This window comes from Glandiceps talaboti, chromosome 4, assembly GCF_964340395.1.
Source record: "Glandiceps talaboti chromosome 4, keGlaTala1.1, whole genome shotgun sequence".
NCBI classification, from domain to species: domain Eukaryota; kingdom Metazoa; phylum Hemichordata; class Enteropneusta; family Spengelidae; genus Glandiceps; species Glandiceps talaboti.
In genome coordinates this window covers 9,420,353-9,434,881 of record NC_135552.1, presented here as the reverse complement: position 1 = coordinate 9,434,881, position 14,529 = coordinate 9,420,353, and the positions used below count along the sequence as shown (strand labels likewise).

General features: G+C 37.0%; 1 protein-coding gene across 1 annotated transcript; it reads right to left on the bottom strand.

Annotated features, from left to right (window-relative positions):
* Positions 1–962: 962 nt before the first annotated feature.
* On the bottom strand, positions 963–6,481 carry LOC144433938 (protein D3-like). Its single transcript, XM_078122348.1, has 4 exons — positions 6,395–6,481; positions 4,661–4,787; positions 3,306–3,513; positions 963–2,064 (listed from the first exon to the last, which is right to left on the bottom strand). Exons 1-4 carry the CDS (start codon positions 6,475–6,477, stop codon positions 1,850–1,852), a joined length of 633 nt encoding a protein of 210 aa, XP_077978474.1. The 5' UTR covers positions 6,478–6,481; the 3' UTR covers positions 963–1,849.
* Positions 6,482–14,529: the final 8,048 nt, after the last annotated feature.

Sequence of the window (14,529 nt, the reverse complement as noted above, 5' to 3'; positions counted from 1 at the left end):
TTTCTCCCCAAGGTTAATTAAGCGAAACCTTTGAATACCACAACTAGCACACTTGGTACCACATTTTGGAATATTTTATTGCAATATTTGAGACTGTTTTTTTTTGTATATTTTTTAGCCATGGCAGCTACAACGCCTTTCACATGCCTCGTATGATTATTCTTGAATTTTATATTCAGTGGTGCACCAGTTTGACAATCATTTTAAAAATTATTTATTTCGATCAAGCAATAAAAATACACTGGAGGAGTGTTCAACTTCTTACATACATTATATCTTTGCCCTGAGTTTGGTGTTGATTGATTGATTGATTGGTTGGTTGTATGACTGTTTGCATGTTTAGATGGTCAATCTAATTTTATGGCCTTTTTTGGGGACAAACCATATGAGTTTGGGGTAGCACTTCAGGAATATTGCAGAAAATAAGTCAGACCAAATTTAAAATGAAAAAAAAATACGGACGGAATGTTTTAGTTTTAAGGTATTAGCAATAAAAATGTTGCTGTGGAGCAATTCGAGTTATGAAACTAGCATGAATGTGAAATTCTCAGGTAAAATTGTCTATGTTGTTGCCACACCTCCCCAAGCAAGTCTCGTAGAAGAGCGCCCCCAGCGTTGAGTCTGGGTAACCGAGACTAGGTTTACTAGAGTAGTACATGTATATCATTTGGTGGCTACTACAGACACACTGTGGTTAAAATATCATCATCAAATCAAACTGTGAAAATGTAATTCCCTCACTAAAGTGATGTGGCTAGAAGTACAATGTGGTTAAACACTGTTTGTCCACCAAATAGAGTGGAGTTAAGACGTGAAAGTTGTCTTTCCCGAATCTGCTATTTGTAGTGTATCAATATAAATATCTTCTCATTACTCGTGGATAACCTATATCAGAATACAATCAAATTGATGCCATTTTTTTAATAATCACATCTTTTTATTGAGTATCTGACAGTTGACCTCTGATTCTGATAAAATTGTCTGCACTGACACATGATCTACCTGTCACAGCTGTACATGATAACTGACCAGTTATGTGATTTAAAAGAATGACTTTTCTGTTCATCATGGCCTTAGTGTAAAAAATATATAGCGAGTTTAATACACAGATTATAATGCACAAGTATTTCAACATGTTAGCATTGTGCTTTCGACCAGTCTTGGTTGATGATCCTCATCAGAATGACACATTCCATAGTTACAGGTGACCACTAGGTGGCAGTATGATCTGTCTTGGTTGACGATCCTCATCAGAATGACAAATTGCATTGTTACAGGTGACCACTAGGTGGCGGTATGATCAGCCGATTGTAGATGTTGGGTAGTTTGATATAACAGTGCACATTTTTATGCGTCTTTATTGACAAAAAATACAGACCCTAAGAAGCAGAAAACAAACTGATGTTTTGAATGAAGACTCTTTTATGAAGATGAAAGTAAGATAACTGTTTATAACATGACGGACATGTTAGTAAAAGTACAGTGGACTTGTTGAAGTTATCCTGGAAGTTATGACCAAAGACCACAATTCAGTCAAGTTAGCAATCTAGTCTTTATTACCTCAACATTTCTTTAACTTCTTTTTTTTTTGACAAAAATAATGAGAGAATTAAAACGTACGGTTGACCAGTCATACTGCGTACAGTTTCATGAAAATTATCAATTGTAAGAATGCATTAGATAATTTGCACAATTTATGATTTTAAAAAAAGGTTATTGCAAAGTGCTTCTCTGACGAAAAACAAAAATTAAATTTTTATTTTTAGCTTGGTTAGATGTCATTATCTTTTCCTTCCATATTGGAATCTTCCCAAAGTATGATCCACAGTATACACAGCCTTGGCAATGATTAAGGCTTCAACTGCTTGTACAGTAATGGCACATAATCATCCCACTCAGCTTGGTATAAATTACATGCAATGGGATCCCCAAGTTGGTACTTAGTAGCAACATCTCGTGCTTTGACACCACCACGCCCATCAGCTGAAGTATTGGTACGTACTGGATCAGTGTAGGTAATCTTTCCTGGTTGTTTGTAGACCAAGAACACATAGCGATGCAGTCCTGTGAGTGTGAAGGTACATAAACAAAAGTCCTCTTTAAATGACCATTGCCATATTGCTTCACTCTGGACAATAGTTTACCAGTAGTGGGACTTCAGCATATTCTTTGATAGCATTTTGTTAAAGACTTAGCTCAGATTAGACCCAGCTCTTTGTGCTAGGCTACCGTTGGCAGAAAAACTAAAATGTAGGTGTACAGCTGGTACAGCATACAGTCATATACTCACCTGTCAAGTGCCTCTGAGGTGGCCAAGCATTGACATACTTAACTAGACTCTACGAGTCTGCTAGGGTGTTTTATTACTCAGAGCATAAATATATTACACACCACATACCAGTTGTTTGTGGTAGCCTAGTACTGAGGTACTCAACTGCAGGTGTGCAGGTATAGGATGATTGTAAGTGTACAATTACATACTAGTTCCATGAAGTAGCCAAACACCTACATACTCAACTCTGGGTATGTGTGTTTTGCCAGTTGGATGTTTTATTACTCTGAATGACACACATTAAATGTTCCTCTGATGTGGCCAAACACTGACTTAATAAATTGCAGGTATACAGCTATATATTGATTCTAAGTGTACAATCATATAAGTACCTGTCAAGTTCCTTGGAGGTGTAGCCTGCCTGTCGACTTGAAAGACAAACGCTACTACACTATTTCAGCTATCCTAACTGTAGCATGTCTGTCGACTTGAAAGACTAACGCCTCTACATTATTTGCACTATCCTAACTGACATTTTTGGATATTTTGAATTTTTGCTTGTCCCTCTCATCTACCGATGGTTTTTACAACTGCCAGTATTTCCCTGCATTCCTCCAGAGAACCTGATTGGTGGAATACTCAATGATACATATTTAAATCACAATCAGGTCACATGATGAATTCATAATTAGGTGTTTTCATGAGAGGTTATATGGGAAACAGATTCTATTCTAGTCTACTTATGTTAATTTTTTTGCACATGGTATGTGTGGTGGGACATGGCTTACATGTAATACCTGCAGATCTATATGGACTGTTTGTAGACGAGATGGACGAGTAAAAATTCAAAAAATCAAACTGTCAGTTTTTTTTTCCACTACAGCTGCAAGACAATACAAAGTTAGTCAGTTAGAATAGCAGAAATAGTGTAGTACAATTAGTCCTTTAAGTCTACAGGTAGGCTATCTGTGGTGAATAAATAAGTACATATTGAAATTTTATTTTACAATTCAGTGTACAATCATGCACTTACCAGTTCCTTGTGGTGGTCCGGAACCTACATATTCCATCACTGTTTCCCCTTTACTGATATCACATCCTGGAATATTGACAACCAGCCAATGATGCCATTCCCTAAACTTAGGTTCTTTCCTGGAGGGTGCATCTGGATCTGTCATGAGTACTGTATAGAAGGCATCTGTCTCTGTTGGCCAAGATAGAGTACATGGTGCCTTCTGAACCTGTGTGAAAATTGTAATGAGTTTTATGTGTTTTAATACATACTAATTACAATAATGATTCAATTTGGAATTCTTTTTCACCCATGGAAAACTGAATGATATTTTGATTATAAATAACCATTATTTACTTATATTGAATTAATCTAATTCATCACCATAAAAATGCTTCTGGGTGCATGTTGTTATGGAAGTTACTACGAAACTAGAGTGACTAAAGACTTTCAATGACTACCAAAACTAGTGTGACTATAGAGTTTCAGTAAGGTGGCATGATGATTTTTACATTTGCTCAAGGTTTTTGTTACAAATTACATAAACAAATTACATAAACAAAAAACAGACGAAATAAGGAAGATTCAAACACAAATCTGCGTTCACAGTGAGCTAAAATGTAACATTTCATGTTCATGCACTCTATAAAGTGCTTGTATTTTGTTTGTATAATTCATAACAAAATACATTGTGTGAGATGTAAAAAACATCATGTCATCTAAATAAAAGGCTTAAGTCTTTCTGACTTGGTATGATGCCTGAAATATACTGCAATGACATTGATGAAACTAGGATTTCAAATCCTAAAAATATGCAAATACAAGCCCACATGTCAATGCAAGTAAAATCTATCGTGACCGGCTTGGAATCTACAGGTTGCAGGTTCGAGCCCTGTCGATGCCTGCTGTTTGTTTTTGAGTGGCTAAAGTCCTTGGGCAAGATTTGAACCACGACTGTGCCTCAGTCAACCCAGCTGTATAATTGGGGACCTGGTAGGATAGAGGTTGCAATGTGAAGGCTTTAATCCTATGCGCTGAAATGGCTGCAATGGATTGTATGCTCCCTGGGGAGTTGAGGAAGACTTAAAGGGACGTTGTGCCGTTCTGATCTGAGCCAGGGGTAATAATTGTAAAGCGCTTTGAGCACAGTGTGGGAAAGCGCTATATAAGAACACAACATTATTATTATTTATTATTATTATCCAACTTTCCATAATCTTTTGAGTCATCATGCTATATCACATTAATTATATGATACAAGGTAAAGGTTTAGAAATCCCAACTCTGTTACTAGGTTCCAATACGATACCTTAGCAAAAACATTGCTATGGAGACACACTTGATGAAATAAAAGAAGGCTATAATATATGATTTACCTGTGTTGGTGTTAATTCATTTCCAATCTCTGTCTTTACACCATTCTCCCATTGTACAGTAGCAACATCAGTTGGTAATTTATCAATCACATCTGGGACAAGCTCATGTTTATCCATTGTTGATGCTCTGTCAAGTGTTGAAAAAATTGTTCCGGGGTTATGATTATAGACGAATGGAAGGCACCTCAATAGACTACGGTCACAATGGATGAATGTTTAGATCTCAAGTCAATGGTTCTTATCATAGTTTGTGCATTGCAAGTTCAATCCCACTGTGATTTGGTGATGTCAAAGACACGATTTAACACACTTTTGCCTCAATTTATAGACTTGACTATGTATTGTACGATATGCTGGCTGTGTGATAGAAACAGATACTTCAGTTTTCAACTTTAGAAACATGACATTGTAAAGTCCCTTCATATCTTGTACAAGGTATAAAAAGGATTCAATACAGGTAGGATATTGCATATCATACAGCATATATATATAAGTATATTTATTGCCTTGCCTTATTCGGGCACTAGTAGACATAATATTACCCTTCATGCTGTATGTAGCAACTATTTCCCTCAGCTTCCAGCTTCAGGAAATATTTGCCCTCAGGGTAATAGACATCTACTAGTTCCCTCATAGCCAGGTAGTAAGTATACAAATCAAAGTAAATCCATCATCATTACTAATAAACCGATAAACAAATAGATAAATAAATGACTAAACAACAACAAACCAACCAACCGACCAAGAAACAAACAAACAAAGGGGTATCTCATTGGTGTCTATTTGGGGGTAGTATTTGTTTGTTGGTTGGTTGGTTTGTTTTTGTTTATTCATTCATTCATTTATTTATCTAATGCATCGGTTTCTTTGTTTATGTTTTTGTTTGTTTACTTTTTACTTGTTTGTATTTGTAAACAAAACTAACTGAGCCTGAGCTCCCACAGTACATCATGAATTGGTTATTTGCAAAATTATTGAACTTAATAGAGTTATAATCATGATTTATGATTAACTGCATGTAGCACTAGCCACAGGTGCTCATGAAGTTGCTTTCTCACCGAGAACTACGACAGTGAGGTTGCTGTTAGGCTGAGCAGTGAGCTATCATACAAAATTATTACATAGCTTGTTGTTACAGCCTCATCTGTGCCCGCCTCCTGTAACTCTGTACAGTAATTCACATGTACTGTAATATTTTTATGTTATCTATGACAAGGAGCTCAATTTTGTGTCATGTACTGTTTGCATTCAGTGCTGTATTCCTCTGTGTACTATATACCAACACTCTCTGATAGTGTGATCATGAGTTGGGTAAGTAAATGATTGATTGACTGCATAGCCAAACCAAGGACGTAGTTATAACCAGGTCGACACAAAAACTAAACTCTGTGACCCCATCAAATACTACTACCGTGACGTACGGTACCACAAGTGTAGCAAACATGTTCATTGAGAGTTTGTCTGCAATGTCAAAAATTGTTCAAATAATAAAAGAAGTTTACATTATACTCTGGACAAAGGACGTGAGTTCAGCTCTGCGTGAGTTGTAACATGGAGGGGCATGTAGAAGGGCATGCGATGCTAATATTAGAATTTAGTTTAGACTTTGGACTGATGACTATAGTGATAGTGATACCGTGAGATCCTGGGGGCGTGTCAATACATACGTCTTCCAAAGTCTTGTGCATGGTAATAGCAGTTGTGTTTGCAAGGTTTCAGTCCTTTACAACTTACCTCTGGTGTGCTGTACAAAGCTGCAACGACAGTCTCTGTAACCGAACAAGCGACCTACTTCCACACTCGACCCGTTTATGCATGTGTCTAGCGTGAACCCAAGGTCATACAGGGTCACTCATATACCACGTGACCACCATTATGAATATCAGGTGATTTAAAAAAACAAACTTTACCAAACACATACCACACCTATCACCTAGATGCAGTACTCTAGCAGTTTCGCTACGTCGCTCTCGGTCCTCCGCTTGTTTTTCTTTGCAAACTCCGCAAGAAATAAAAAAAAATGTTGCGTCATACTGTCACACAAAATAAAATATAAAGAAGAATAAAAAAAAGTATTGTAAATAAAAACAAAGCTACAATTATTGCAGTTAACCTATTACAAACCCGAACCTCGTGTGAATATGGGTTAAGACATCAAATTTAGCGAACAAATACCAACATTGACCAACCTTTCCTTTTCTTAAATCTTTCATTTTTTTTGCTGTGAATATGTTATCATGTCACGCTTTTAATCATCGTGTTTACACTCTTACAATAAGTTTATAAAATATCGCCCCCGCCCCACTTACAAGTACATCCATCATGGTGAAAGTTACACAAGTCAGACAAATCGAAGTTTAATGTTTTAACCTTAATATTTGTCTCGTTGGTTGTTAGCAGGGTATCTAAAAAGGATACAGCCGCGGGCAGATTAAGTAAAAGAAACTTTACGGAAGGATCGCTATTATATAAAGAGGAGACAGGGACCAATTCATTCATTGAAGATGTTGGTGGAGATCCATTTCCGTTTAAGTGGAATTTTAGTGAAGCCTAAAAAGTCTGAAATTCAACAATTCATATATTGTTTCATACATATTTCCTTAAATAAAGAGATCAAGATTTTGATTGAACAAAAATTGAATTTAAAACGACTTTGGTTACTTTATTTATAAGAATAATTTATTGCATGTACACATCCATGGTTTTAATTATTTTATCATCACATTGTAAATGGTGACAGCCATTGCAAGTAACCAAGAATAATATTAAGGGTATAGCATAGGGACATGTAGTGCCCTAACAATCTTACAACATTAGATTGTTGTTTTCCTTGTGTACTTGCTAAATAATAACGTTGTTTTGACTACAATTTCATCTACTTGTATAGAGATTGATACATTTGTAGCAGCAGGATTCGTTTGATATTTTCCTGATAATAATATTAATATGTGCCCCTGTGGCGTATAGAACCCTAACAACATAGTTTGTTAAACAGACCAGTGTGTATATAAATGTGTAGATAATGAAAGTTATAGATAGTTCTTCACGTATTTATGGTATTTTTTATTTACTCACGCATATTTTGTTTTGTTTTTTAATTCATCGATCATTTATTTGTTTGTAACACATTTCCTGGGTTTCCTGTGGGCTTACAGTGTATCCTGTTTGGTTGTTTTCTTTACAATAGAGAAGTTCTAAGTAAGACACCTGTAGAAAATTTGACACACAAAACCCACCATCAGTTTCATTACGATTTACGTACAAGTACATACATCATTGCGCTCTTTTCACCATGTCTTTTCATTCATGTCAAACAACCGAGAGCGCCACCAGTGTTCAAAGATCGAGAACGTTAAAAGTTATTGTCGTCAAGGGCAACAAGAGTATCGCGTTCTATTTCTGTTGTCATCCATCATTGACATCGTGCGACTGAAATGTGTGACTAGTGAGTACATCTCCCTTAAAGTTTGTTGATGAACGTCAGCACGGTAAGTTGCAACCTCATCCATTTCATATAAATAATCCACGGTCATTTGCACTTTATGCTTACGCCATTGTGACAAAATGTAGCGTTTTATCGTTGATTTTCAATCTTATCATTCGTGCTGGTCGGACTCCAATGTCAGTGGCGCCATGGCAGTGTCACATTTATTCAGCCGGAAATAAAGCGTGTAATTTATAAAACATGAGAAAACTCCTGCCTTTTATATGATGCCTTGCTATGTAAGTATTGAAAAAAACAACATATGATAGGTAGGTATATAATATACGAGGTAAGGCTTCTCTCCCAATCATTTCTTCACTTAGGGGCGATCAGTCGCTCTATGTCACAAGCTCAATAAACGAACTTGGTTGTTACGTTAGCCTAAGTTGATGTGACCGCTACAATGTTCATTATGGTTTACATCATTCATATATAAACGTGTCGATGTGGCACTTGTGAACGTTCATTTAGGGGGGGGGGGGGAGGTTTTTTTGTCCTAAGCGAATGAAGGTTGTTTATTCAAGTTATTGCAATTAATAATCGTGAGCTTGTCGAACATTGTGCGAACGTCTCTTTATATGTACGGAGCTAGTTAGGTGTAGAGGGTGGTCACCTCTGGATGACCAATGTCACCGTAACCCCTCACCCAGTCAGGCCCCTCAAATTTTCCTCAATGCCCCCTCCCCTCCCCGTCATATTTGTTGACATAATATGTGTGTAAAGTATACATGATCTTACGAAAACGTTGTTTACCATTATATCAGTATATCAAAGTAAAACTAATAGAATAATGTTGTTTGACAACCAATCAATATTTCTTTTCTCCATGTGGGAAGAATCAACAAAGATAACATGTATATAATTTCTAAGGGTATCAAAATACAATGTGCGTAAATCCGTGTGTGACTTTTTACATATAGTTGCTATAATCAAAGTTATAGGCAATGTATAAAAAATCAAGGAAATATTGTCAGGAAGCAACATACAAATTCTTCTAATATTATAATGCTGCCTATGCAATTCATCTGTTTATGAATATAGATATTGGAGGGGAATTCCCAGTTTATGGTATAAAATTTTATCAAAAAATGGGCACAATGAAAACCAATTGTCTGTAAATCATTGTATCTCTACCAATTTTTACTTCAATGTTTTGATATCTCTCATTTATATATATATATTCAGATGTAGCCAATACCATTATCCTTCAACCATTTTATTGAGAGCAATGTTTTATTTTTAGGATGACAAATATTGATTAAATCAAACATTCAAACGTTTAGTTTCTCTCCCACTATTGCCTTACAACTAACTGGACTGTTCACAATAATTAAGCATAAGTCTCTAGGTATAGGTAGCTGCTGATGGGCAAGTGGATGGATCACTTTGTTAACTAGTTCGACTAAATTGATGGTATAGATAGGTTTCATTCATAAACTTTACACAGTGCTACCAAAACAACAGGACACCATTTCCTTTTAAAAGTACTTTCAAAGCCAAGGTGGTCCTCAGCCAGGTCTGTAACAGTGATATGATATTTTTGATACTCTAATATGTAAATCACTGAAAGTACACCATAAAAGTGGGATATATCATAAGGACATTTTCTAAAGTCATCGCTATACTACGTATACTTGGTCCAAGTTGGTATTAAATCTTGGATTCAACAAGGTAGGTGGGTGGACAGCTAGGTGGACTATTGTATTAATACCAACATATGGTAAGTATGCATTACTGAAGACATATTAATCTAAGGTAACTGTTCTCTCCCATCATATCTTGCCTTACAGCTAGGTGGACTGTTCTGGTAATACATATGGTAAGTATACATCACTGAAGACATTGTTATGTAAGGTAGGGCTTCTCTCCCATCATATCTTGCCTTACAGCTAGGTGGACTATTGTGGTAATACCAATATGTGGTAAGTATACACCACTGAAGACATTTCACCGAAAGGTAGGACTTCTCTCCCATCATATCTTGCCTTACAGCTAGGTGGACTGCTCTGGTAATACATATGGTAAGTATACATCACTGAAGACATTGCAATCTAAGGTAGGGCTTCTCTCCCATCATATCTTGCCTTACAGCTAGGTGGACTGTTATATGGTAAGTATACATCACTGAAGACATTGCAATCTAAGGTAGGGCTTCTCTCCCATCATATCTTGCCTTACAGCTAGGTGAACTGTTCTGGTAAAACATATTACATATGGTAAGTATACATCACTGAAGACATTTCACCAAAGGTAGGGCTTCTCTCCCACCATATCTTGCCTTACAGCTAGGTGGAGTACTAGTGTTATATGGTAAGTATATCTCACTGCAGATATTGCAACCCCAGGTAAGGCTTCTCTCCCATCATATCTTGCCTTACAGCTAGGTGGACTGTTATATGGTAAGTATACATCACTGCAGATATTGCAACCCAAGGTAACGGTTCTCTCCCATCATATCTTGCCTTACAGCTAGGTGGACTATTGTGTTAATACCAATATATGGTAAGCAAACATTACTGAAGACATTTCACCCAAAGGTAAGGCTTTTCTCCCATCATATCTTACCTTACAGCTAGGTGGACTGTTATATGGTAAGTATATCTCACTGCAGATATTGCAATCCCAGGTAAGGCTTCTCTCCCATCACATCTTGCCTTACAGCTAGGTAGACTTATATGGTAAGTATACATCACTGAAGACATTGCAATCTAAGGTAGGGCTTCTCTCCCATCATATCTTGCCTTACAGCTAGGTGAACTGTTCTGGTAATACATATTACATATGGTAAGTATACATCACTGAAGACATTTCACCAAAGGTAGGGCTTCTCTCCTACCATATCTTGCCTTACAGCTAGGTGGAGTGTTATATGGTAAGTATATCTCACTGCAGATATTGCAACCCCAGGTGAGGCTTCTCTCCCATCATATCTTGCCTTACAGCTAGGTGGACTGTTATATGGTAAGTATACATCACTGCAGATATTGCAACCCAAGGTATCGGTTCTCTCCCATCATATCTTGCCTTACAGCTAGGTGGACTATTGTGTTAATACCAATATATGGTAAGTATACATTACTGAAGACATTTCACTCAAAGGTAGGGCTTTTCTCCCATCATATATTACCTTACAGCTAGGTGGACTTTTGTGTTAATAACAATATATGGTAAGTATGCATTACTGAAGACATATTAATCTAAGGTAACTGTTCTCTCCCATCATATCTTGCCTTACAGCTAGGTGGACTGTTCTGGCAATACATATGGTAAGTATACATCACTGAAGACATTTCACCAAAGGTAGGGCTTCTCTCCCATCATATCTTGCCTTACAGCTAGGTGGACTGTTATATGGTAAGTATACACCAATGAAGACATTGTAATACAAGGTAGGGCTTCTCTCCCATCATATCTTGCTTTACAGCTAGGTGGACTGTTCTGGTAATACAAATGGTAAGTATACATCACTGAAGACATTGTAATCTAAGGCAGGGCTTCTCTCCCATCATATCTTGCCTTACAGCTTGGTTGACTAATGTGTTAATACCAATATATGGTAAGTATACATCACTGAAGACATTGTAATCTAAGGTAAAGCTTCTCTCCCATCATATCTTACCTTACAGCTAGGTGGACTGTTATATGGTAAGTATATCTCACTGCAGATATTGCAACCCAAGGTAAGGCTTCTCTCCCATCATATCTTGCCTTACAGCTAGGTGGACTGTTATATGGTAAGTATATCTCACTGCAGATATTGCAACCCAAGGTAAGGCTTCTCTCCCATCATATCTTGCCTTACAGCTAGATGGACTATAGTTGTAATAGAAATATATGGTAGGTAGATATCACTGAAGAGATATTTGTATTCAAGGTAGGGCTTCTCTCCCATCATATCTTGCCTTACAGCTAGGTTGACTGTTATATGGTAAGTATACATCACTGCAGATATTGCAACCCAAGGTAGGGCTTCTCTCCCATCATATCTTGCCTTACAGCTAGGTTGACTGTTATATGGTAAGTATATCTCACTGAAGATATTGCAACCCAAGGTAGGGCTTCTCTCCCATCATATCTTGCCTTGCTGCTAGGTGGACTATTGTGTTAATACCAATACATGTATATGGTAAGTATGCATCACCGAAGACATTGTTATCTATAAAGGTAGGGCTTCTCTCCCATCATATCTTGCCTTACAGCTAGGTGGACCGTTCTGTTAATACATATGGTAAGTATACATTACTAAAGACATTTCACCCAAAGGTATATGGTAAGTATGCATCACCGAAGACATTGTTATCTATAAAGGTAGGGCTTCTCTCCGATCATATCTTGCCTTACAGCTAGGTGGACTATTGTGTTAATACCAATATATGGTAAGTATACATCACTGAAGACATTGTAATCTCTCCCATCATATCTTGCCTTACAGCTAGGTGGACTATTGTGGTAATACCAATATATGGTAAGTATACACCACTGAAGACATATTTCCATTCAAGGCAGGACTTCCTTCCCATCATATCTTGTCTGACAGCTAGGTGGACTGTTATATGGTAAGTATACATCACTGCGGATATTGCAAACCAAGGTAAGGCTTCTCTCCCATCATATCTTGCCGTACAGCTAGGTGGACTATTGTGTTAATACCAATATATGGTAAGTATGCATCACTGAAGACATTGTTATCTAAGGTAGGGCTTCTCTCCCATCGTATCTTGCCATACAGCTAGGTGGACTGTTCTGGTAATACATATGGTAAGTATACATCACTGAAGGCATTTCACCCAAAGGTAGGGCTTCTCTCCCATCATATCTTGCCTTACAGCTAGGTGGACTGTTATATGGTAAGTATATCTCACTGAAGATATTGCAACCCAAGGTAAGGCTTCTCTCCCATCATATCTTGCCTTACAGCTAGGTTGACAATTGTGATAATACCAATATATGGTAAGTATACATCACTGAAGACATTGTAATACAAGGTAGGGCTTCTCTCCCATCATATCTTGCCTTACAGGTAGGTGAACTGTTCTGGTAATACATATGGTAAGTATACACCACTGAAGACATTGCAACCCAAGGTAGGGCTTCTCTCCCTTCATATTTTGCCTTACAGCTAGGTAGACTTTTGTGTTCATACCAAGATATGGTATGTATACACTGAAGGCATTGCAACTGAATGTAGAGCTTCACACTTATCGCATGTTGCTTTACAGCTGGGCAAACTGTTGTGAAAATACTAACATAATATGGCAAGTATGCATCACTGAAAGTATTCATACACTGTGTAGTGAATTCATAGTTAGTGAATTATTTGAACAAATACGCGATGACTTGGTTGCTTTCGAAATTTCGTTCATAATTTCTCATAAAATATTGTCTCATTGAGAGAAAATCCTCCTCTGACAATTCGAAGAGTTCACTATCAGTATCACGGCGGACTACAACTCAACGCTCGTAGACAAACAAAATTTGGACGCGTGCCAACCGTGCATTATCGCTCGTTTTAGACGTGCTAGTTCGATGTCTAGACCAATCAGATCTCTTGATTTGCACCATCAATATACTGGTATAATATAATTATTAATAACAAATGATAAATTTCTTAGTCAGTGTGTCAGCAGGTAGGTAGGTAGGTAGGTAGGTAGTAAATCAATAAATGTTGAATAAAGCTAGTACAATAGTCAACCAGTCATTAGTATGTTGTTAGATTATTAATTAGTAAGTTAAATTGTCACTCAATATTGAGTAAAAAATCAAAAGCGAATCACTGAGCGAATGGATATCAATGAGCACACCAATTACCATATTTGGGCAAAGTGTGCCGGGGTGTGATACAGAAAATTATTGCATGGGTTAAATACACGAGCTCTCCATTGGGCTACATAGGAAGGGATACTGGGTATTTGATAATAAGTAATTTAGTTCTTCAGTCTCTCAATCAGTGTATTCTTTCTTTGTCAGTCAGTTAGTATTTAATTGGTCGGTCATTTTAATACAAGTTACTCAGTCTCAGTTTTGTCAGTCAATCATGAATTATTCACAAGATAGACATTCCGAGTTCATATAGGTTGATATCATGGGTAAGCCAATCAGCAAGTCTCTAGTTGGTTAGGGAGTCAGTTAGTCAGCCATGAATTAGTCACAAGACATTTCTGAGTTAGGTTGATGTCATGGGTAAGCCAATCAGCAAGTCTCTAGTTAGTTAGTGAATGAATGAATGAATGAATGAATGAATGAAATTTATTTCACCATTTATTTAGTCACAAAATTGATTCATCAATCAGTTAGTCTGTCATATGTTCGGAATAGTCAGGGCTGTATTTTAGATTAGTAAAATGCATGTTTATCTTTTCATTTGTCAACAGTTGTGTCAAATCTA